The sequence below is a fragment of the Anguilla rostrata genome, chromosome 4, assembly GCF_018555375.3.
Source record: "Anguilla rostrata isolate EN2019 chromosome 4, ASM1855537v3, whole genome shotgun sequence".
Classification (NCBI taxonomy): domain Eukaryota; kingdom Metazoa; phylum Chordata; class Actinopteri; order Anguilliformes; family Anguillidae; genus Anguilla; species Anguilla rostrata.
The window spans coordinates 11,300,337-11,323,028 of NC_057936.1; the positions used below are offsets into that span (position 1 = coordinate 11,300,337).

Genomic DNA, 22,692 nt, shown 5'->3' on the forward strand with positions numbered 1-22,692 from the left:
TGACGCGCCTCCCCCCCCCGCTGCAGATCCGCTGGCTGCTGGAGGACGAGATCGTCTCCGCCCTGCGCCACTCCCGGGTGATCGGCGCCCCCACCCTGCAGAAGGTGGCGGACCACGTGTACCGCTCCAGCGGGCGGCCCCGCTGCCACTGCGAGGTGGTGCCCCTGCAGTTCGTCTTCGGCCCCGAGCAGTCCCTGGAGAGGTTCAAAGAGGTGGGGAACGGCCTGTGGCGTCATAGTAGGGCCAGGGTTGGGGTTAGGGTTAGTTTTTGCTCCAAGAAATTTTTTCTGGTCTCAATGTATTATTCTGGAATTTAAAGAACTGCCAATGTGATGCAAGCAGTGATATGCGGATGTCCAATATTGTAGGTTATGAATGATGGTAAATTAAAAAAAAAAAAAAAACTTTAACCGCCATTTTGATTTGAAGATGAATGTAAGCAAATGGGCACGTATAAGCCGTAACTGCTTGTTGTAGCAATCAGGGTTTGAACCTTGATCTTTCTGGCCACAAGGTTGCGATCTCCTTTATTGCCAGAAGAGGGCTTCCACGCATTGTGAACTAGATGTTTCAAATGAAGTGACTGTTTCTTTTCCTCGCTGTTCTGTCTCTGTGTAGGAGTTCCGCAGGATGTCCCTCCAGGGTTACCTGCTGAACGGGGGACTGGATAACTTCCACTACGTGTCCATCAGCCGGCTTCACTCCCAGCGCATCCTGGCCGCCCGCAAGCTGTCCGAACCGCCCCCGAACGCCGAGGAGGAGGGCAGGGCCGCCCAGCAGCCCAATCACTGCGCGGTGGTGGACGAGACCCTCGGGGCGTCGGCCAATCGGAACGCGGCAGGGAAGGATGCGGACAGCGAAGCCGAGGTGGAGAGGGCGGAGCCTAACTCTGCGGTGAGCTGAGAAACACGCTTCTCTAAAACAAAACATTTTACCTCTTATGAAATATATATTATAAATCACACAGAAAGGAGGACAGCAACCAGCATTTTATGAAGGCTATCATCTCATCATGAAGGCTTCATTATAGCAAACTGCTGAACATGGTGGAATGAGCGGTTAACATTCCAAACACGCAGCAAATCAATGCTTATTGAACTATAATTTATTGTTTCTATTTTCTGTATGAGATTGTAGTTGCCTGTGCTATTATCAAGCAATCCAGGCCTCTACAGTTTTAGCTGCGTACAACAGTGATATTTTTCCGATAGCATGTAAAACTGCTTCCAACATGGAAGTTTCCCCTCTTACTCCATTGCCTCTGTTTGATATTACAGATTATGGTACTGGTGCAAAAATATTTATGACTATGAATATTTTAAGTTACTCTGGATGAGAGTGACCGTTTAAGTAATGTGATGTAATGTGCTGCTTTCTGTTCTAGGGGCAGGGAGAGGAGAAGCGGGCGGTGCCAGGGCAGTTGCCCGGGTGCGAGCCCGCCCCAGAGCCCTGCGACGGCGGCCTGGCGGACAGGGAGGAGACCTGCCCCCAGAGCTCGGGCAGCGTTGGCGGCAGCAGCACCACAGGGGACAAACCGCCCCTCCTGCAGCCCAGCGGCAGCACGGACCGGTCCTCCGAGCACACCTCCCCCCCCAAGACCCCCTCGGCCGTCAGCCTGGCCGAATCGGTGCAGTCCGCCACTCACAGTGAGCAGCCCCTCCCCCTCCCGCCCGCGTCCTGCCGATTCGCGGCTTAAACGAGCGGCGGTGCGCCACGGAGCTCGTTAGCTGCGCAGCTCGTTATCCGCCCGTTGTCGTGCGCTAGCCCAGCTGTGAGAGCGCGGTCGTGAAACGCTACGATTGTAAATGTTCGACGGTCAGAAATATGCATGCGTGTCTATGTGTAGAAAATCAGGCTCAGGCTGTATCCAATGGTTAGGTTAGCTGTAACCTTTAATATCAGCTGGATAGGTACTGGATTTGCATTGTTTGAGTAATCGTGATTTCAGAGTCATTTCAAAATCAACAAAATATGAAAAATGGTAGAAATATACTGAAGATTTCTGCATAAAACTCAGCTAGTGCTGCCTAGAGAGCTACTCTCCCTTTTCTGGAGATGCTGCGGTTTCAGAACTTACTCCCAGCTGTCACAAACAGTAAAACAACAGGTCCAAAAATAAAGATGATGCAAGGTCATGCAAGATTACTGATGTTAACACAGGGTCCGTTTCTCTACACATTGGTAATTTTAAGCCTGGTGGGAAATCCAGCTTTGTTCTAGCTGGTTTGGAGATGGTCTGGAGATGGTCAGTCTGGCAACAAGATGGTTGAGATGGCAATCATGCTGGCAAGACCATATCCAGCTGTTGGGAAAAAAATCACTGTAAGAACCCTCATAGATGTGCCATTAATATTCAAGATGTTACCCTTGTAAGTAGTAGAAGAAGAGTAGAATAGAAGCTAGCAAACCAAACAAGTTTGTACCCATAAGTAGTAAAAATAACAATGTGTTTGCTTTGGAACTGTTGATCAATCAATATTTGGTGGAGTAACCCTGATTCTTCTTCAAAAATATGAGGTGGTCGCTTAATATTTTCCAGAGCTGTATGCATATTTATCTTTATGCCTTAATGAATTGTTGCAGTATTGATCGTTTTTAGATTTAGGTCAGCCACCCTTTCCAGCATAGTGCCCTTGAGTCTGTGTACGAAATGAAGTGTTTCTGGAAACATTCGGAGAAATGTTGTGCTTTAGCAATGATTCATCATAACATGTGCGGCAAAGGGTTAAATTCCGTAATTGCTGGGAAAGAAGAGTCCTGAATCTTCCCCGGCGGGGTTTGGCATTTTCTGAAAATACCGGCACATTGGAGAATCGAGATCCTGGCTGGGGTTCAATTGGCTTTTGCCTTTAGCTTTGGCTGATAATTAAGTACAACAGTGATCTTTTTTTCCACAAACACTGTTTGGCATGTTCTGCTGTCTTCAAAGCAAATTTGCCAAGCTGAGTTTGTGAAGAAAAGATGTAACGCTCGCATTTACTTTTCAGTCCAAGTTGAGGACAGCTGTTGTTTGAACACAGGCCGCGGTTTCCGTAGCAGCGGGACTGTCAAAAGCTAGTCTGTGGACGGCTCGTTATTTTTTCTGAAAGGCGCAGGGCAGAATTTTCAAAAACCACCTCGGTGATTCAGCAGGGACAACTCAAAATTCTATCCTGACATGCGAGCGAATAGTCTCAAGTGCACGTAAAAAGGAAAAATCTTTACTACTACTATTCTCTTATTTTCATCCATTTGCAAATTATTGCAATTTGGTGATTTTGCTCGGATCATAAAATTTTTAAATAGATGTTAATTGCTGACATGCTAATTGCTTATCTGTCAAAATTAGTAAAAATATTCCTACCAGTTTAAGTCGTAGCGTTGTTTTTTAAGCAAGGCTTATGTCAACAAGTCAAAGGGCGAATTTATTTTTTGTGCATAAAATTCTCCTTAAGCTAATATCAGTGACCCTTGGTTTTTATATTTGGATTATTATTTTTATTTATTCTTTTTTTTTACACACAATGATGGCCATAATGGCAGTAGAACAGTTGGTACCCTACTATAAAATTTTTTAGCATTACACTAAATTGATGTTTATACAATGCAGGGCAGTGCAGCCTGACAGAGCCGTGTTCCCAGCATGCAGTGCGGGCGCCAGCGGTCGGCCCTGGAGTGGTTTTCCTGTCTGAGAAGGTGTGTTTTCTCTCCAGGCAGCGGGAAGCTGAGGCCCAGCCGGGTACAGAGCGTGGTGTCCAGCCAGGGCAGCCTGGACTCGGACATGCTCGGTACGAACCCCCCTTTCTCTTCTCTCGTTCCTTACAAACCCCTCCACTGAACTGGAACGCTGGTTTGGGAACATTTGCAGGCTGCATGTTCAAACCCCATTCGGGGGCAGAGTGGCCGTAGCCGCAAAGCCAAGGCACAAAACGAGCTTTGCGAGTTGCTCGGGGATCTGTTTCTTGGGATCACATTGCTCAGCTGCTGTTTGGTGGTAACTGACATGACCGGGCACGGAGACTGCAGTGGGTGTCTGGAAACTGACACAATTCCGCTCAGCATGAGCGTTTAACATTGAGGTCTGCTCGCCTGCTTCTCGGAGCAAGAAGAGTGGTTGGAGCAAATGAGAAGTGACAGAAATGTGACAAACTTATTTGTTATCTGTCTCTCGCTTGCTTTCCTCTTTCTCTCTCCCTCTCTCTCTCCCTCCTCCCTCTCTTTCTCCGTTCCCCCCTCTCTCCCCTCCCTGCTTCCAGGCTACGACGGGGGCAGTAGTGACTCCGAGTGCGAAGACCCCACCATGGACGAGCAGGAGCCCCAGTGTCCGCTCATGCCCGACTTCTGGCTGATCGTGAAGATCCATCAGGACAGAGTGGAGGTGTACTCCCACTCCAGGTACCACACGCACGCAAACGACCTGTACTCCCAACAAACAGGGCCCATCGTCCGCGACTGCACCCCATGGGCGTTGAACGGGGTTTATGTGTGTCCATCCGGAGGACCGACGGTGACTGAGGTCGATAGGATAATTAAAGTGCACCTTGGGATTTAGTACGCATTATGTCGGCTGTTTTTATGACGTTGGATTTGAACGGCGTATTGTCAATAAGTCTTTGGAAGTGCGCTCTGGGGAATCGTTTATTTGGCTGCTGCTGATTTATCTTTTCCTGTTATTCCAAAATGGCTTCTTCCATTGATTCTATTCAGTGTTGTTTTAAGGTATAACCTTAACCTTAAAACCAGAGTCTGTCATCAACGAGCTAATGGATTATCCGTAGCCTGTCCTAGCACCTCGTTTAGCGTAGCGTGCACATTTTTTCGCGGTTCGGCTATGAACTGTCGTCGGCGCGTCTCCTGCAGGAGCTTCAATGGAGGAAAGGAGGAGGGGACGGGGGAGGCGGAGAAAGAGGAGGAGGTGCCCGAGTACCTGCAGCTCCATCACACCGTGGTGCGGAAGATCGGGGAGATCTGCCGCGTGGTCAACCAGGTGAGACCCCCCACTGCCCGTTAGCGTGGTTCCAAATCGAACGGACATCTTTTTGAGCGATTCATTTTTAAACTCGGTACATACCATAACTGTCAGTGGTACGTACTGAAACTAAATTACAGCTCCTGGACTGATTCAGTTCCCTCCCCCTCGTCGTCCCTATTCACATTTCCCCTATGCTCCATACTAACAGTGACATAATGACAAGGCACTTCACTAAATAAGTAGCATCAGGCATACTTACAATCACTATACGAATTGATCTTCTCGTATTTGCACTTTAGGCTTTGACTGACTGACACCTCCTCTCCCCTCCCCTCCCCTCCCCAGCGCCTCCTGCTGAAGGACCTCCACGACAGCCACGTGTGCAACTCCCTCCTGGTGGCGGAGAGCGAGGAGGACATCTGGAAGAACGAGTCTCTGTACAGGCAGAAGATGGCCAGCTCCGACGGTCAGTCAGAAGGGTGTCCTCACTCACGCACTGTAGGCTGTGGGCTCCATCTCAGTCAGGGAAAGCAGTCTTTAACAGTGGTGTTTTCGGCAGTAAGTGAAGCGGTACTTACTTGGTAAAAGGAGAATCACTGGGTTTAATTTAATGGCCGACTGTGTGGAAGCTAAGCAGTCTAACGTGACTCGCTTCGGTTCGTGTAATTTGCGGCGTTATATTCTCCAGCCGCCGTCGAGCCGAGTCACGGCATATCAGTCTTTTTTCCAGTGGAATCCACCCTTAAATACCCCCGTTTTACAAAAAGGTTCAATTTCACTTTCTCTCGGTGTCGGGAAACCCAGAAGACCCGTCAGGCAGTCTGGCGAGACGAACGGTCGCTCGTTCAGAACACGTGATGGACAGCCTCGGTTTCCCCCCCGCTCTCGTCCCTCCTGATACCTCGGCTGCGGCGAAATCCAGACGAGGTCGTGGGTATGCGCGTCGCGGCGCGCATCCTCGGCGGCGCAAGGTTTAACGGACACTCGATCCGGCCGCTGGTTAATGACGCATCGAGCCGCCCGCGCGGGCCCGTCCGACTCCCCGGGCCGCGGACCCGCTTGCGCCGCCCGATCGATACGGGCCGGCGGGAGAGATCCGCTTGGCGAACGCGGCAGGGTTGCTGAGGGCAGGCGCCCGCGACGGGGGGCAGGGGGGCGCTGAGGGACGGGGCTCGCGGCTCGCTGGACAGAAGCTCGGCGGCGTGACTAGCCGTGTTTTTATCGAGGCAGTAAAAGCGGAATCGCTCGCGCAGTTTAGTCAGACTTTCGATTGGTTTCCGTCTCGGCGTCTGGGGGAATCAATCGGATGCCGTTAACGGGGGCGGACGCCGGGGCCTGGTTGAGAAAGCAGTGTGGGCGGGGCTAGGACGGCGTGCGTCTCTTTGGGAACAGGGGGCGGGGGGGTGAGGGGTGGGGGTCGGGGTGGAGAGCGATTAGGGGGTTACGGCTCGCCCCGACGCTGACACGTCTCCCCCCCTTCCCTTTTTTGGGCAGACTACAACGCGGAGGAGAGCTACCAGCCCCGGGACTACCTGGCCGCCACCATGCAGTTCATCCCGGGCCACTTCGCCTGCGACGTGGTGTGGAGCACGGTCATCCACATCCACCCCCGCCTCAAGATGGGGCCCAACATGGGCGTGTCCAGAGGTGAGCGCCGCCGCCGCCGCTCGCGTCCCGTTGAGGCACGGCCCACGCAGAAGCCTGCGTTAGCCACCGCACTTAACGTCCACGAGGTGGTAATTTAGTGCAAAGCAGAGAAGGTCTTTAACCCTTGGAGAGTAGGTTTTTTGGAATGCTTTATCAAAATCCTTAGTCAGTGTTCTACAATTCCTTTGCATTCAATTACCAGTAGGGATTGTTACATCAGCATTAGAATGTTTAGTTAAGAACATTATAATCACATACCTGTGAAGTTACACCATAAAAAGGGTTAAAGGTCGGCTTTGGCGCACGTCTGCTTTCCTTGAGGAATGAATTAAAAGTTTTTGAAGCGCACTTTAAACCATGACACTGTCCGAATTGGGGTCCTGTCCGTCGAGGCTGGTTAAGTGCTTGGTTTGAGCGAAAGCCTACAGACAGCACAGCACGTCAGAATGAGGCTCGAATAGCCCTACTGTAATGGGTCATTTTACACTGTGATGGAGCTCCTTTGGAGTCTGTAGTGTTTGGATTGACTGGCACTCCACAATTACTTTTGAACCACTATGTGTCAGACTGGTTCTCTGATTGCTTGACTTGTACAGTGTACCCAAGAGGTTCAGTGCCTAAGGTCCATGTTAACACTCTTTAAATCGGTCTTGGAATGATTGGGCTGGATTTACCCTTTATGGTGCGATATCACAAATACGTGAATAGAACATTCTTAACTGAACATTCTAATGATTATGTAACCATCACTGCTGGTGGTTGAAAGCAATGAAGTTCTAGAACACTGACGTAGAATTTTAAAAAGACATCCCAAAGGGCCTACACTTCAAAGGGTTAATAAACCTCCCCTTTCCTTTCCCTTCCCTTCCCATCCCTCTCTCTCCTCTCCAGCGATCCAGGCCCTACGCTCAGTGCTCAATGCCTTCTGCGTGGTCAACAGGAAGAACATGTTCGTCTACCAGGAGCGCACTACAAAATCAGTCTTCTACCTCAGGTAGAGGTGCTTCCCTGCTTTCCACCCTTGGTCACCCACCGCCTGCCTTTGCAGTCTTTGGGCCATATTGTTTTTTTTTTACCTGTCATCTCACTCCTCTCTCTCTCACCCCTAGACTCACCGAGACGCCCCAGAGTGGGAAGTTTTCGGATCTGGACGGCAACCCCCTGCACGCGTCCCGTTCGGTGGGCCTGGCCCGCAGCCAGGAGCCCATCTACAGCGAGGACCTTTCGGTAACGCCCTGCGTCTCTGCGGCACTGTCGCGCAGTGGGTAGCACTGTCGCCTCACAGCACAAAGGTCCCAGGACCGAGCCCTGTGTGTGGAGTTTGCACCTTCTCCACGTGGGTTTCCTCCCACAGTCCTGACTGTAAGGCTAATTGGAGACTCTAAATAATTTTAGTCTTTTCATTTAGTACATGAGCTGCAAACTGGAACCCTGAAGTGCCAATTTGCATCATTTCGATGAAATACAATTATTGATAAAATTCTAATTAAGTGTGGCTTTTGTGGTCGCTCAGATTGTTAAAATGATAAACCTCGGCTTTCTGAGTTTAATTGGAGGACTAATGTCGTCCCATTACCTTTCTGCTGTACAAATACCTGATTAAATAAATGCTTTTACGGACAGCGATAGCTGATGTGGAAATACACAGGGGCAAAGCAGCAGCGGAAAGGCTTTTGGTCACATTTTTGAGAAGCGGAGATGACATAGTGCTCAGTGTCACAGTCCTCTTCAGTCTGTAATGTTATCTGATGGCGAGCGGGAAAGATGGCTCTGCTCAAAAATAAAACACTAAATAAACATTTATCTCTGAAATGGCACAGCCCCGCCACTCAGCCCAGATGGAAAAGGCGGTTGAGGTTGGATTTAAAATTCGGAGACTTCAGGCATATTATCAGCTGTCCTCAAAGAGCAGTGGGGTTTTCACCTGAGCTTTTTGGTGATGATTTAAATCGCTGCTTGGCTAGGCATTTCGCCTTCTCGGGTGGAACTGCTGAGGGCTCGAACGCTCCCATGAAACCGGCAGACCCTTATTAGCAGGAGAGGTTTAAATGTGTGTAGACAGACGGTGCCCTTTAGTCAGATTTTCTGACCTTTAAACATTTGAACATTTTTAACATGAATTAGGGTAGAATCAACATGGTGTAAGCTTCAGTTGTCAGGGTGGTTTAAAATGTATTTTATATGCATGTGTCTGGACTATGTCTCCTACTGTCCTCCTGTATCCTCTTCCTCAGGGGTCCCGTTCCTCCCTGGAAGGGTCCCGCCCCTCCCTGGATGGGTCTCGCCCAGTTGGTCAGGTGGACAAGCACATCCTGCTGCTAGTGCACGGCGTGGGCCAAGCTGGTGAGTGACAGAGCAGGTGTCCAATCACAATCCAATAAATCACGATACAGGGATTGAATAATCTATATGATCTCCAGTCTGATAACAAATTATGATGCAGAAAAGTTGTAATTTACACCTCATCACAGACTTGTAATAGGTTATAGTGGAGGGACTTAATAGTCAAGGCTGCCCTTGATATTTTTGGGGGGCCGCCCCCAACTATTTTGGGACATCGAGGAGCTGTTTGACAGCAAAGTTTTTGTAAGCACAGTTAGAACACGTTCCCCTGCAATAAAGCTACTTGGCAAATATTAAACGGGGTACCTTGGAATGAGGTCACCCACAAAATGTCACACGAGCTCGTAGACGTTTTCTCTTTAGAAAGTCTGGAATTAAATGTCGGACTCGCTCAGCTGTCACAAGTGGCTAACCCTGCCCTCCTGTGTTAGCTTTTGTGCTTTCGTTTGGCGCAGGTCAAGTCTATTGAATCCTTAGAGCTGTGCCATGCAGCAGAGATCGGCTAACGTCTGGAGGCTGTGAAATATATGCAGCTTTGGGTTGTGTAGATGATGAACTTGTCAAACAGCCCCAATGTCAAACACCCTTGTGTGTGCTCGTTGATTGATTTAATGCTAACTAATGTGTAGTTAATATACGGCCATTCAGGTGCTCCCAAATAATGTCACCTGTCATTTTTATGTTGCCTGCATGATAAATGTAATGGTTTCTAAATCTCCCTCATTTTATTACAAGACATAATATTGAACAGTTAAATGAACAAATGTTTTTTCACAACGTATTCTGCGCTGATGCGAGGAGGAATAAGCTTATCCTTGGTGTCGATTTGACTTGGAATTACTTTCTGTGCCAGCGGGTTTGCCTGGTTAAATGTGGATTAAATAAAAAAAGCAAGCCTTCGGATTAGTGTAATATTTGTGTAGCTGTAACCCTGCTGATAAAGTTTCTTCAAAGGTGATGAAATGACTAGCATCCAAAGTAGTTGCGACTGAAACAAAACCATACTCTCTCCTAGAGAAGTAATCAAATGGAAGAAGACTCAAAGCCATGCACGTTGGTGCCGTACTCTGGTTTTAACCCGAGGGAAGTGAAGTGGTTAACACTGCGATGTGGAGGCGTGCCGGCCAATGGGAGCGGGGGGTTTGCTGGGGGCGGGGCTGGCCGTGAGGAGGAGCGTCTAGCGTGGAGCAGCTTGCGGCTGGCAGCCGCAGGGAGACCAGGCAGAGGCTCGCGCTGCAGCTTGACATTAGAGCGTCTCTATCCTGAGTGAAATCTGCAGACACTAATGGGCTATCCGGCAGATTTATGGGAGGCAACTGAAATAGACTGAGGCTGGGATGATTCATTTAAATGTGCCGCCTGACGCATACTTATAGAATCCACGGTGCAGTACCACTGGCTACCTGCCAGGTGGCACTGTTGATTTTCCCATGTTTGTGTTGAGAATATTGGTATGCATTCATGAGGCTTATTAAGACCTATGTTTTGTTTTTATTGTTGTTTTTTTGTACAGCCTGTCTACTATTCATACAACCTTTTTGTTGATTGCTCTTGTGGACAGGAATTTGCAGGAAATTATTCTAACTACAAAAACATGGTTCAGTTGAGCGGTTTCAAAACAGTGTGTTTCACCAAATAAATTTCAGCGATTAACACAGCCAAAGCCTTGGACATGTTCTTTCAACAAATAATTAAACCATTAGTAACAGAACTTCAAACTGCAGTTCGAAAATAGCACTGGGCAACAAAAAACCTTTTTGCAAGTTTGTATTTGTAAGGTTTCAACCAGGTTTGTCATGGTCCATCGGAGAGGCCAGAGTATGTCGTTTCGCCCGGTCTGTCTGTCTATTCGAGCTTCTCGTCGACCGTAACGAGGGAGGCCCTGACGCCTCTCTCTCCCCTCCCTCACTCAGGCCCGGAGATCACGGATGAGCTGGTCAAGGTTCTGCGCAAGCGGCTGGACGAGGCCACGCTGGACATCATCACCGTCATGCTCGTGCGCAACTGCAAGCTCACGCCGGCGGACGTGGAGGTACCCGCCGCGTCTCCCCCGCTGCCCCCGCCCTCGTACGCCCGCCGCCGGTCAGCTTTCGGCTGCGATTACGGGCACAGCCGAACAACACCAAATAGTGGTTGGGGAACTGGACTTGTGACTCGGAGGTTGCAGGTTCAACTCCCAAGCAAGGCATTGCCATCGTACCTCTATGCAAGGCACCAAACCTGAATTACTTCAGTAAACATCCAGGAGCGTACAGAGACATTAATCTGATACACACGTGAGCAGGAAGTGTCTGATTTGCCAAGGAAGAAGTAGGCAAATCAGACATTTGCTTGTTTAAGCATGTATCAGATGCATTTATGCAGATGCATGTATTCATTGCTCATTTTGAATGAGCAGGTCCAGGGCCATTTATTTAGCAACCTGAACGCATTAATATGCATTGAAGCTCCTGGTTAACATTCAAACGCACAATGTCAGATTAGCGTATCAATTAAAAAAGATTTTGCCCTCTTCAGGGGGCTTTTGTTGAAAGAACAAAGACTGGTCTAAAGGTCTTAAAACATGGGGCTCTAGTTTAATTTTGGGAATGTTATTTTCAAAGCAGTGGGTGGGGGAAGGTGGGTCTGGTCACCGAGCTTCACTGTGCTTATCTGATACCGTGCACTTGAATATGAACAAGGAACTTCAAGGCATATTCATGTTTTGGTTGCTAGATAATGGCACTGACCTGCTCTTTCAAAATGAGCAATGAATAATACACGTTTTTGAAAGAGAGGAAGTTTTGAGCTGTGGAGACCAGCATGTAGTCCTGTATGGAGTCCAGTATGGAGTCCAGGGGACCCATTCTTTGTAGAGAAAGAGATTCTCACAGCAGGTGGATACAGAGCCCAGGGCTTCAGTTTTCCTTGCAGCTGCTAGGTCTCCTCTTGCTCCTAGCTTTTGATGTTTGTTAGAATACTCTTTAATTAGAGAAGACATTTCCTTCTCTGCTGGTAAAATAGCCTCATGGTGACAAGTCTGTTTGGGCTGAATGACCTGTTCCACTCATCCACTCATTCCACTCCTATATCCGGGTGTCCTTATAAGCCAGGAGTTTGCAGTTTGCTGTTGCGGTTATTTTAGTTTTTTCATTATTATTATTTTTAATTTATTGATTAATCAGTTAATTAGCTGTAGACTAATTTATGATGTGGGTGGGTGAAGTACCCTTTGTAGCTAATTCCGTTTGAAGTAGTGCCCTTAACTTTAATTCTTGCGAAATAGTTGAATTCTTGTTATTATTTGACATGAGTTAACAAAGTACAGAGCGGATTCTTGTTTGTATCCCTTGTGTGAACTCCAATCACCTCCTGTAATTAGGAGCTAATCAGCTGCTGACTTGAAAGCATTTTTTAAAACTGTGCTCCTTTTGGAGCTTGAAGACTTGGTACTTGAGACTTTTTATGAAGTTACTGGCGCATCCCTCTTTCAGCTGAATAACAGGGGATTAGCCTGCTTCTGTAATCAATGTTTTAAATGAATCATTTACAAGCTTAGGTAGGATCGATATCCATGCCCTTCTGTTTTGTCACCAAGATGTTTTTTCCGGTGTAAATGTTGAATCTTCCGTGGCACTTTTGGACTCCAGTTTCCTGATAAGTGAACAGAATCAAAAGTGGATTGTCACCTGAGGTTTGTCGTAGGAAATCTTGTTTTGTCTTTTGTCGTCGGATTTTTAACCATCTCTTGCAGAGCAGTAAAGCATGGCTGGGCCTCGTTGCTTATCGCCTTTGATGCTATCGCTGCCAGAGAAGGCCTTCTTGGCCCAGAAGCCCATCTAACACAAAACGTTTGCACAATGCTGCTGCCATGTTGTGGCAATGTTGTAACATTTACAAACACAGCTGATGGGGACACTGCACCGCAGGAGGTTCTGTCTTTTAAATATCTTGGCTGTAAACTAGGGCGCTGACTCCAATAAAGACCTTGCAGGTCTCTAGCTCCTGGTCGCACCAGATGTGACCATCTTACAGTCACTTGCCTCTCTGCCTTACCTGTTGCCTGTTGAGCCGGAGAACAATTTCTGCTGAGTCGCCCCGGTCCATGCCGCCCTTCTGATGCGAGCAGAGGCCTGCGTTTGCACACGCCCCTGTTTTGAACACCTGTCTGAGAGCTCTGGAAATAAGGGTCTGTAGGAACTTCACGCTCGAAAGCGCTCCGCTTGTATACATGGGGCGCTCGCGGTGTTAACAGGAGCTGTGCATTAAAATTCCTGCTTCCGTTTTTGTCATTAAATCAATAGCCACAGTAAAAGATATTACACGGTATAGGTTGCAGGAAATGGCATTTGGAAGCGCTTGACAAGCGCTCGAGTGCACCTTCAGGCAATAGCTTTTTTTTGAGCAGCCGAGTTTAGAAGCTGCTCGCTATTCAGCCGAGGTTTGTCAGTCTCCTTTCAGGAAGATAACGCATCAGAGCCCAGTCAAAATAACACTTTCTGGAGTTCAAAGTTGTCATGGAAACGTGATGCTCTTAGGGGGAAAGAAACATTTTTCATTGGGGGGAGGGGAAGCTGAGACCTGTGTCGGCTTTAAATAAAGCTGTCGAAACCCACATCGTCTTCGACTTTGGGGAACACGTATCGACAGGCCCGGAGGGCAGGGGGTCAGTTCTATTTCATTTCGGTCGGTTCAGGAAATGATTTGAAATTCAATTTGCAAATTGAAAAAAGTGCCCATTGTGTTCTATGGGGACGTCAGAGGTCTTGAATCAAATCTCAGTTCATTTTGTGAATTGACTGAATTGAGATGGAATTAACCCTGAAACTGCAGGCCATTTCATAATGGCTGTTACAGGGAAAAGGGAAAAACGAATGATACTGCTGTAAGGATGTGAATGGGGGGAAAGAGAAGAGAATAGTTTTTAATGCTTGATATTACTTAAGGAAAATATCCATTAGGAAGCAAATGGGAACGTAAAGAAGCCATTGTGTTGAAAGCATGCCTGTGAATTCTAACTGAAAATGTAATGCCGATGGTCTTATGCAGACTATCCTTGTGCCACTATCCGTAAAATTCTGTCAGTTGTGCAGTACATTTCCCATCAAATGGTTTAGTGATCCATGTTGTCGCCTTACAGTACATGGACATGGACGCACGGCCATTTTGTTACATGTTCAATTGACAGTAATTATGTTTCAGTTTTGGTCCGTGTGGCCTTGCTACACGGTAGGACGTGGTAGGTTTCCGGTTGGCGTGGAAACGTGGCGATAACATCGCTCTGACGGACGCGGTCTCGCCCACCCCCCCCCCCCAGTTCATCCAGCCGCCGGGCTCCCCGGCCACGGAGGTGATGGAGTTCGTCCTGCCCCAGTACTCGCTGGCCTGGATCCAGGCGGTGGCGCACTACCTCCGGCAGAACCTGCTCATCTTCCTGCACATCCCCAAGTACACTGACAGCAACATGGTCCACCACTTCAAGGTAACGCGCCCGCAGCACGGCCCGATGTGATTCGCTATGGAGCGACGGCAGGCGGAGCTCTGCGACTCCGTTAAAACGTGTCGGTTCTGTTGCTGGAGCAAAAAGCGTCTGGTCTTTATGGCGGTTGTCCCTTTGAAAAGTGAAACTTCGACGGATTACGCGAACCTTTCAACCTGACAGCAGACCTCCAGGGGTCAGAAAATAAAAGTCCGGCCGTGTGTTTGTTCCGTTCGTGAAGTCATTCTGCTGATTTGACTGAGTAGTTCTACATCCTGGTTGAAGAATCAGGTGACTGGAACAAAATACTGGGCGCGGACTTTTACTTTCTGAACCTGGAATTTCCACCTCTGCCTGGCTCGATTATTGACTATCTCCAACAATTTAGAATTAGGAGGATTTCAGTGCACTTTAATCTAAACGGAGCTCTCCTGGAAGTGCCGTATTTTATTTATTACAGCGTGCGCGCCGTCGCAAATTCGCCAGATTTCCGCGCTGAAAAGCATCGCGCAGACACAGAACCCTTCCGTCCTTTTATTTATTTCTTCTGTTTGAAGTTGGCGGTGGCTGAATGTGCTGACTCCTCCTTTCCTCCCCGATACTGCGGGGGTATTTTTCTTCTTCTTCTTCTCCTCCTTTACAGCACTACTTTCATTCCAGCAGCGGGTTGCCTGACTCCGATATCTACCTCTACAATAAGCCTGGGGGTCAGGGAACGGGAGGGAAAGGTAATCACATTCTCCCAGCTCCGCACCGCAGTCGCACAAACCTCATTCCCAGTATTTTTTATTTATTTATTTTTTTAATGGTTGATTTGTATCCCGGTGTAGCCGATAGACGCTGTGGTATAATTTCCTGCCTCCAAATGCACTCCCCTATAATCCTCTCTGTAATTAGATGGCGAGGTTTGTTTGCCATTTCAAAATAATCTATTGCTGTTTTTTCAAAATTATTTTGTTACTATTATTATTGTTGTTATTATTATTATTATTATTTTGCGCATGTGTGCACAATGCAGCTCAGTTTCATCTGTTATGTCACACCACCATATGAGAGAGGGATTGAAAGGGATCTGCTGACAACCCCCCACCCCCCCACCCCCCCCAGCAATTGTATTAATAACGCAGAGCATATTACTAATAAACACTAAACCATGTGTACACATCACCTCGCTTACCTCACTGTGAATGCTAGGTCCAGCTTGTGATAATTCCTCTAAATGGTAACTGGCTCATTGTACTAACTGTGGCTGATCAGGCAGTTGATAACTCGCAATAACCTTTTATAATGTATCCCCTGTAAACTTCATATGTGCCTTCCTGGCTGTTTTAATCGATTATGTTTTAGTTTGATTGAATTTGTAAAAACTAAAATAAGATTAAAAGGCATGGAAATGTGTAGAAGAAATTGTATATGTTGGTAGTGGAATCAGAAAAATGAACTTTAATAGTAGGTAAGGTTTTGTCTAAGAATATTTTGTTGTAAAAAGAAAGATTCCCCGAAAAACGCATTTGCACCAACATCACCAGTAGCTCTCAAACTCGGTCCTGGGAACCTGTGTATTCTGGTTTTCGTTCTAACTTCAATTGCAGTCCCAGATTAAATCAAATAAAATCCCCAAATGATCAAATTTAAGGCTGAGGTGAAGGTGAGGTCACCTAATTGGTGAAAGTGTTGATACCTGGCCACTGAAACATTTGGTTGAATTCAAAGACAAAGAAAATTGTTGAAGTCAAACTTGCACTGTGTTAAGAAGTTTACGGGAAAATAATTCTGAAAGAACTTGAAATAAAGAACTCATGTTCAACAAGTTTAATTAAGCAAGACAAAAACCAGCATACACAGGGGTCCCCAGGACAACAAGAACAACTGAATTTGATAATTATTATTATAACGGTGTAAAACTGCTGTTGTTAATAACTTGTGAAATCCTTGATTGTACTTTCTGCCAAATGGCAGTGCAACTTCTGTAATATTCTATTAATTTAGCAATTTTGAATGACAAGTGCATGTGAAGTACAATAAGAGTTGCACAGTGCAAACTTATCTGAAGGGTGGTCAGAAGTTGTAGTATGTGCCACTCTATTAGGATATGTGATGTGGGGTTTGCTTATTAACTGTAGCTGTGGAGAAATGACGAACGAAAAAAGAAAAATCAACCTGGCTGAGGTTTACACTGTCGCAGATTTGAATGAAGAGCTTGGAGCCTTATAATTAGGGGAATAGATCACGCTGTTGCTTACTCGTTGTGCTTCTCAGCATAATACCAGTGAAATTTCCGACACTTTACACTCTCGAAGAAGATGGCCCTTGACATAATTGCCTCTTAATGGATAATCCTTTAACGTACTTGTCTTTTGTCTGTGCTTAGTACTGTGCATTTCTGTTTGGCCTTGCTTTCTTCTTTCATGACACAAAACCGCTATTCAGTTGCTGTGAATGGAAAGGTTTTCATGCCCATTCATTTATGGATTCCCTCAACGTTTTCTTTTTTATATTTATTTTATTAAATAAGTGCTTTCGGTGAAATAATGCTACAGGTTTCGGACGATCTTGCATAAAAATGGTGTTCTTGTACTGCACTGTGGTATCATCTTTCTAAGACACTGGGTTAAGCTGTAGTGATGGCCCCCATTTCATTTGGTGTCCATGCAAGTGTCGACTTATACTATATGGCCAAAGGTATCTGGATACCCCTTGGTCTGGTAACGTTGTTCATGGTTTGGGCTTGGCCCCTTAGTTCCAGTAAAGGCAAATCTTAATGTTACAGCATACAATCACATTCTAGACGATTCTGTGCCCACGGGCACAGAGTGAGGTCCATATAGAAATGGTTTCATGAAGAAGTATGGAAGCACTTGACTGACCTGATCAGAGCACCGACCTCAACCTCATCCAACACCTTTAGGATCAATTGAAATGCCAACTGCGAGCCAGGCCTAATCGCCCCATCAGTGCCCGACCTCACTAATGCTCTTCTGGCTGAATGGAAGCGAATCCCTGCAGCCGTGCTCCAATGTCTACTATAAAGCCTTCCCAAAAGAATGGAGGTTGTTATAGCAGCAAAGGGTGGACCAGCTCCATATTAATGCCCGTCATTTTGGAGGAGATGTTGGATGTCAGGTGTCCACATACTTTTGGCCATGTAGTGTACCAGAAGGCTGGAATGTACCTTAAAGGAACAAGGCACATGCATGCTTGCCAGCACTCCCCGGATTGGCAGCAGAGGACATCAAAAGAAATACAAAAAATTATAATGCTAAGAGAAAAAAAATCATCCTCACTAATATTTTTGAAGATTCGGCACGTACACAGAGCAGCAGATTTAGTTTCTCTTTGCTGCTCGAGCGCGTGACCACACCATTCTGTTTGCGCGCTGTCACGAGTGCATTCGCTCTCGCGCTCTCGTTTATCTCGTTACGCCATGTGGGCCGAAGGTGGTTGTGGCGTACCGTACCAAAAAACGGTCTCACGCATTCGATTGGTCAATTGAGCATCGACAGCTGTATTACGCAGATTGAATTAAAGTTGACGGTAGATATTCTTCGACGCTGATGAGATTAAAGTGGCCCACAATGTAGACTAATCTCCAAAATTTTTCTGCCTCATTTGACGGGGAATCGGTCCCAGGTGCAGCGCTCAAAAAATGGGTTTAATGCTTGGCCTGTGTCCATCGAATCGCAGTTGAACTGCATGGAGAACGTCAGCTGCGATCAGATGGGGCGCTGGGGTCCAGACTCGTGGGTTATTCGCGAGGGCTCTGGCCTGGAGAAAGCGTTTCCTCGACAAAGCGAAGGCCGAGGCGGCTGCACGTAGGGCGACCGCACAAGGCACCCACAGGAGCCACCGAAAGCACCCCGCCCATCCATACCCCCATCAACCATTAACCGAGGGGAGACCTGCGGGCCTGAGACCCCCCCCCCCCAGAGCCTCTCGCTCGCGCGCGCGTCACCACGGCGACCAGGCCGCGCATGCGGCCCGGCGGCCCGTCGGTGACGCGGCGGCTGCCGTCCCATAGGGTGTTGAGCCATCTTGTGGGTGTTTTTGTGTTGACTCAGGTACCATGTCGGAGCTCGTTCAGCACCTCTTCCCACCTTCCCAGTTCCAAGGTATCGTTGTCATGACAACCCCACCCCCTTTCCTTTCCCCCACGTGGAGTGTCTCCCCCGCCATCTTCCCCTGCTTTTCCAGACTCCACCCTCCTGTCTTCCTTGGCCTCTTCCTCCACGGCTTCATTTTGCAGTGTCCATTTTGCGTTGTTCATGGCGTTAATTCATTTTTTGCGTTGGTCGTTAAAACCCTCGCTGGTGACGCTGGTTTCACCAGGTTGGTTTGCTCACCTGCCATTTCCTTTGCTTGCATGACACGCCTCCGGTGCATGCGGACTGCCGTGGCTTCATTTGAGGTTTTTATTTGATCCCCCTCACCGCGATCCAGAGCTAGTGTGTTCGTGGCTGTCTTGTGTTGCATTGATAAGGGTCGCAATGATAAGGCTAATCTGAAAACTCTTCTCTACAAATAAGAATTGGCCTTTTCATTTGTGCACAGCAGGCAGTGGGCAAATGAAGCTGAGGGAAATGTGTGCTCTGCTTTCTTGATTTGTTCATCTTGGATGACAGTTATGCAAATTGGTTAATTAAAAAAAAAAAAAAAACTTAAGTGAAAGTCAGTTAGGATAGAATGACCCTTCTTCCTATGTGAATACATCTTTGGACTTGACCAAGGCATTTTTTTTCAATGGACTCACCTTCATCTCATTATGTTATCTTTTATGGACTGGAGATTTCTGTTTTAAGACAATTAAGTCTAATCTTTTCCGGTATTTGTGCTTTCTTTCACTTCGTTTTAAGGAGTTGATTTTTTTCCCCAAGGAAGTGACCTAGGTGACTTTAAAGGTCGTGGGTTCGCATGGGGAGCCATGTTTGTTTCGCGTGGAATGACCCGTACTTCTTGGGAGGTAAAGCCGGGATGACTAGCCCTCAGACTATCCGAAGCTCGATCCCTTTCGGCTAGCGCGGAGACCGAAGCTCGAATTCAGCCCGTGGCCGGGCCCTGTGCCGCGCCGGTGAAGATCTGTGAGCTTCCTGAAAGGCGTTCGAGGCGCCGGCCTGACTTCAGCAGAATTGACAGACGGCCCCCCCTGGGTAACCCGGGCCCTTGGTTTTTGTTTTTTTTTTAGATTGAAACCCGTCAGCACTAAATCAGCCCGTTCCCTCACCGCCGTCGTTTATGTCCTGCGCTGTAGCGATAACTGGGCTCGTCGCGCAGACCGGACGCGGTCGAAGCGAGCCGCCCGGGGACAGGTAGCACGGATCCGTCGCTGCGCAAATGAGAGAAAGCTAAAAGGCCGGGGGTAAACAGAGCTTCTCTGACCCCCGTGAGCGGGACAAGAACTTTCGAGTGAGTCGGAGTCTTCCTTAAGGCGTCAGCTCGCTCTACCTGGGCCGACCGAGGTGGTTTATCCCTCCGAAACGGGGTACCGGTGTAAGTGGCTTGAGAGCGGCGGGCGCTAGCGCTAACGCTGGTGCGCTAGCGCGTAGCCGCCGACGTGGTGCGGCAGATTTAATACCGAGCCGTAATACCGAGGGGGGTCTTTGTTCCTGTAACCGTAACTTCAGTCCTCTCTTTAAGAGAGACACCGCCATTCATCATGCTTCCCTTGTTCCATCTGTTGGCTAATGGCGCGCATTAATTCCCACAGCCGAGCCTAACCCGAGCGCTGGCTTCGCCACGCATGCGACGGACGGGTGTAATTTTAACGGGAGCGTCGGATGCTCGTCCAGGCGTGCGCGTGCCTTGCGCTTCCATTAAACGAAACGAGGCTGTCGTTGGTTTCTGTTGCGACGGACGCCTGAACTCTTATTCAGGCTGAGCCGAGGCGCTCTCCCCCAAACAATTACGGGGAAGCGACTGTACAAATAACCTTTGGTTCCTGGCATAAACAAAAAAATGCTTTTTATTTGGGGTTATAAACCATGCGTTTTGTTCATTTTGAGTGTTACTGTGACTACCGTAATAATGCCTTCAGTGCAATTAGACTGTCAAGACTGTAATTTCGAACAAATTACCCTCGCTGAAATGCGATGAATTGACAGCAGGGACTCTTTAAAATTAAGTTTGAGAAAATCTCTTGAGATGCTTTAATTCCGTCACATTGTTTATACTCGACTTGACACGTCTTTTTCTCCAGCCTCTCAGTTTCTGGCAGAAAGGAAAATGAGGATTGAGCAGATCGTGTTCACTTTTGAGATACAGTAGCAGTTGAGGGTTAACCTTCCCTGCACGTTTGTCACTGAGCCTGTTGTGTCTGCTTCACCGTGACGGGGGGGGATGTGTTCTCTGTGCCTCTCAGGGATCGCTTGCATCGCCCTGTCTTTCGTGGACGCTCAAGGCCGCCCCCTGCAGGTCCCGGCCCAGGAGTGCACCGAGGCTCCGCGCGGAGACACCTCCGCCATCGCGCTCCAGCCCCAGCACTTTGAGTCCCTCACGACCGTCGTCAAGCTGGGCCCCCACGGCCAGGAGACGGGTGAGAGACGCGCGTCGGTCCACGTGCTTAAAGATCCCGTGGAAAATGCCAGAAGGAAAAATCCTGTTACGTGTCACAGATCAGCCTGTGTCTCATTACTCAAGAATGTAATGAAATTTAAGCCACAAAGACACTGAGCCCTTTAAGTAGACAACTTCAGGGGGGGATACGCATTCATCACTAGGTAAACTTATTAGAAGTAATCACGTATGCACTGTTATTAATGGGCGGTACATGTATTTGCGAGTGAACTTTGATCAATCTTCTCTCAGGCAGCGCGTGAGTTGCGTTTGCGTTGGTGCTCGCTCCACTTTGTTATATTTATTCTTGTCATTTCAGCGGCTGTTCTGTGGAAAGGATCGTTAATTGCTGCGATTGTTGGGTCGACTCTTATTAAATGTAATTAATTCGAACGACCAAACGCTTTCGAAGCCTAATTGGAAATGACAGAATGACAAAGAATTGTTCTGCTGCGGCTTTTTGAAAATCTTATTCTTAAAATTAAAAAATTGCAGGATGTTGTGTATTCCGTCGCGGTCGAGAGTAATTACCGCCTGTCCCGAGCGGTGAAGCGCTAGGCGACGAGGCGGAGGGAAGCGGGCGTCGGTCGATCCTTTCGGTCCGCTGACCGCCCCGTGCTTGCGCTTTGGACAGGGGCGAAGATGCGCGTCCGCTTCGACATCTGGGAGCAGGGGAACGTGAGCCCCCTCCAGCTGACCGACAAGCTGCGGGGGGCCCTGCGGCACGCCCTGTGCGACGTCATCATGGAGTTCCGGGTGCTGCCCAGTCCTTTGTGCCTGGAGGTCTTCAGCGTGCCCGCGGCCGTCCCAGCAGGCCAGAGTGACCACACGAACGGTAAGGAGTACGCCGTCCGCTGAGGGTGTCGTCCAGCTCGAAACAAAAAGAGATTACCTCCAGGCGGGCCTACGTTCAGGCAGAATGTAATAATGGGAGGAACCTTCCCGGGATTTGGTGATCAAATGAAAATGTGTTTTTTATTTATTTATTTTTTTTTTTATGTTTTGGTTTTTTTTTTCCATAATTTTTTAAGTGCATTTCACATTTGTTACATTACATTACATTACCGGCATTTAGCAGACGCTCTTATCCAGAGCGACTTACACAACTTTTACATAGCATTTCTTTTTACATTGTATCCATTTATACAGCTGGATATATACTGAAGCAATGCAGGTTAAGCACCTTGCTCACGGGTACAACGGCAGTGTCCTTACCCGGGAATCGAACCTGCGACCTTTCGGTTACAAGCCCAGTTCCTTACCCACTGTGCTACACTCCGTTGTTAGAATACACTTCACAGTTGGACTGGCTAAAGTAAAAATATCCCAAATAATGAACAGAAATCATGGGAGAAGCCAGACTCCTTTTCTCCTCTAGTCTGCTTGTGGTGCACATTCATGGTGACCGACCCTGTCAGTCAGTTTTTATGTATTTATTATTGAAATGGCCATCTTTTTCTGTGCCGTAGGGCTTCTGATTCCACAACAGCCTGAGAGCAAAGAGAACAAGGATCCAGTCCGGCAGTCCAGCGGTCCCAGGGGTATTAAAAGCAGCCCCTCTCCCATAACCCTGATACCTGCGCCCGGCACCACCCCTAGTACCGGGACCAGCACCCCCGAGTCCACCACGCCCACCGGCAAGACCACCCGCCGCAGCTTCTGGGAAATACTGGTGAGTAAAATGCTCCAAGACAAATTTTGTCTACCTCTCTACATCAGTTTGAATTTTCTGTTTTGAATTAAGAAT

At 47.9% G+C, this 22,692-nt stretch overlaps 1 protein-coding gene across 13 annotated transcripts in view; it reads left to right on the plus strand.

The window, feature by feature from the left end:
* The window catches only part of szt2 (SZT2 subunit of KICSTOR complex), an 84,018-nt gene that overhangs the window by 29,381 nt on the left and 31,945 nt on the right, over positions 1-22,692 (plus strand). For 8 of the 13 annotated variants that reach the window (XM_064330610.1, XM_064330613.1, XM_064330612.1 and 5 more), the window contains 18 exons: positions 27-212; positions 619-894; positions 1,385-1,646; positions 3,693-3,767; positions 4,236-4,374; positions 4,840-4,966; positions 5,297-5,417; positions 6,446-6,598; positions 7,490-7,592; positions 7,708-7,825; positions 8,833-8,941; positions 10,855-10,973; positions 14,238-14,402; positions 15,043-15,127; positions 18,458-18,508; positions 20,752-20,925; positions 21,580-21,780; positions 22,415-22,617. In XM_064330610.1, coding sequence (XP_064186680.1) covers positions 27-212; positions 619-894; positions 1,385-1,646; positions 3,693-3,767; positions 4,236-4,374; positions 4,840-4,966; positions 5,297-5,417; positions 6,446-6,598; positions 7,490-7,592; positions 7,708-7,825; positions 8,833-8,941; positions 10,855-10,973; positions 14,238-14,402; positions 15,043-15,127; positions 18,458-18,508; positions 20,752-20,925; positions 21,580-21,780; positions 22,415-22,617 — 2,667 coding nt within the window. The remainder of the gene's footprint in view (positions 1-26; positions 213-618; positions 895-1,384; positions 1,647-3,692; positions 3,768-4,235; positions 4,375-4,839; positions 4,967-5,296; positions 5,418-6,445; positions 6,599-7,489; positions 7,593-7,707; positions 7,826-8,832; positions 8,942-10,854; positions 10,974-14,237; positions 14,403-15,042; positions 15,128-18,457; positions 18,509-20,751; positions 20,926-21,579; positions 21,781-22,414; positions 22,618-22,692) is intronic. The other 5 variants (XM_064330616.1, XM_064330621.1, XM_064330619.1 and 2 more) reach the window with 1 other exon arrangement.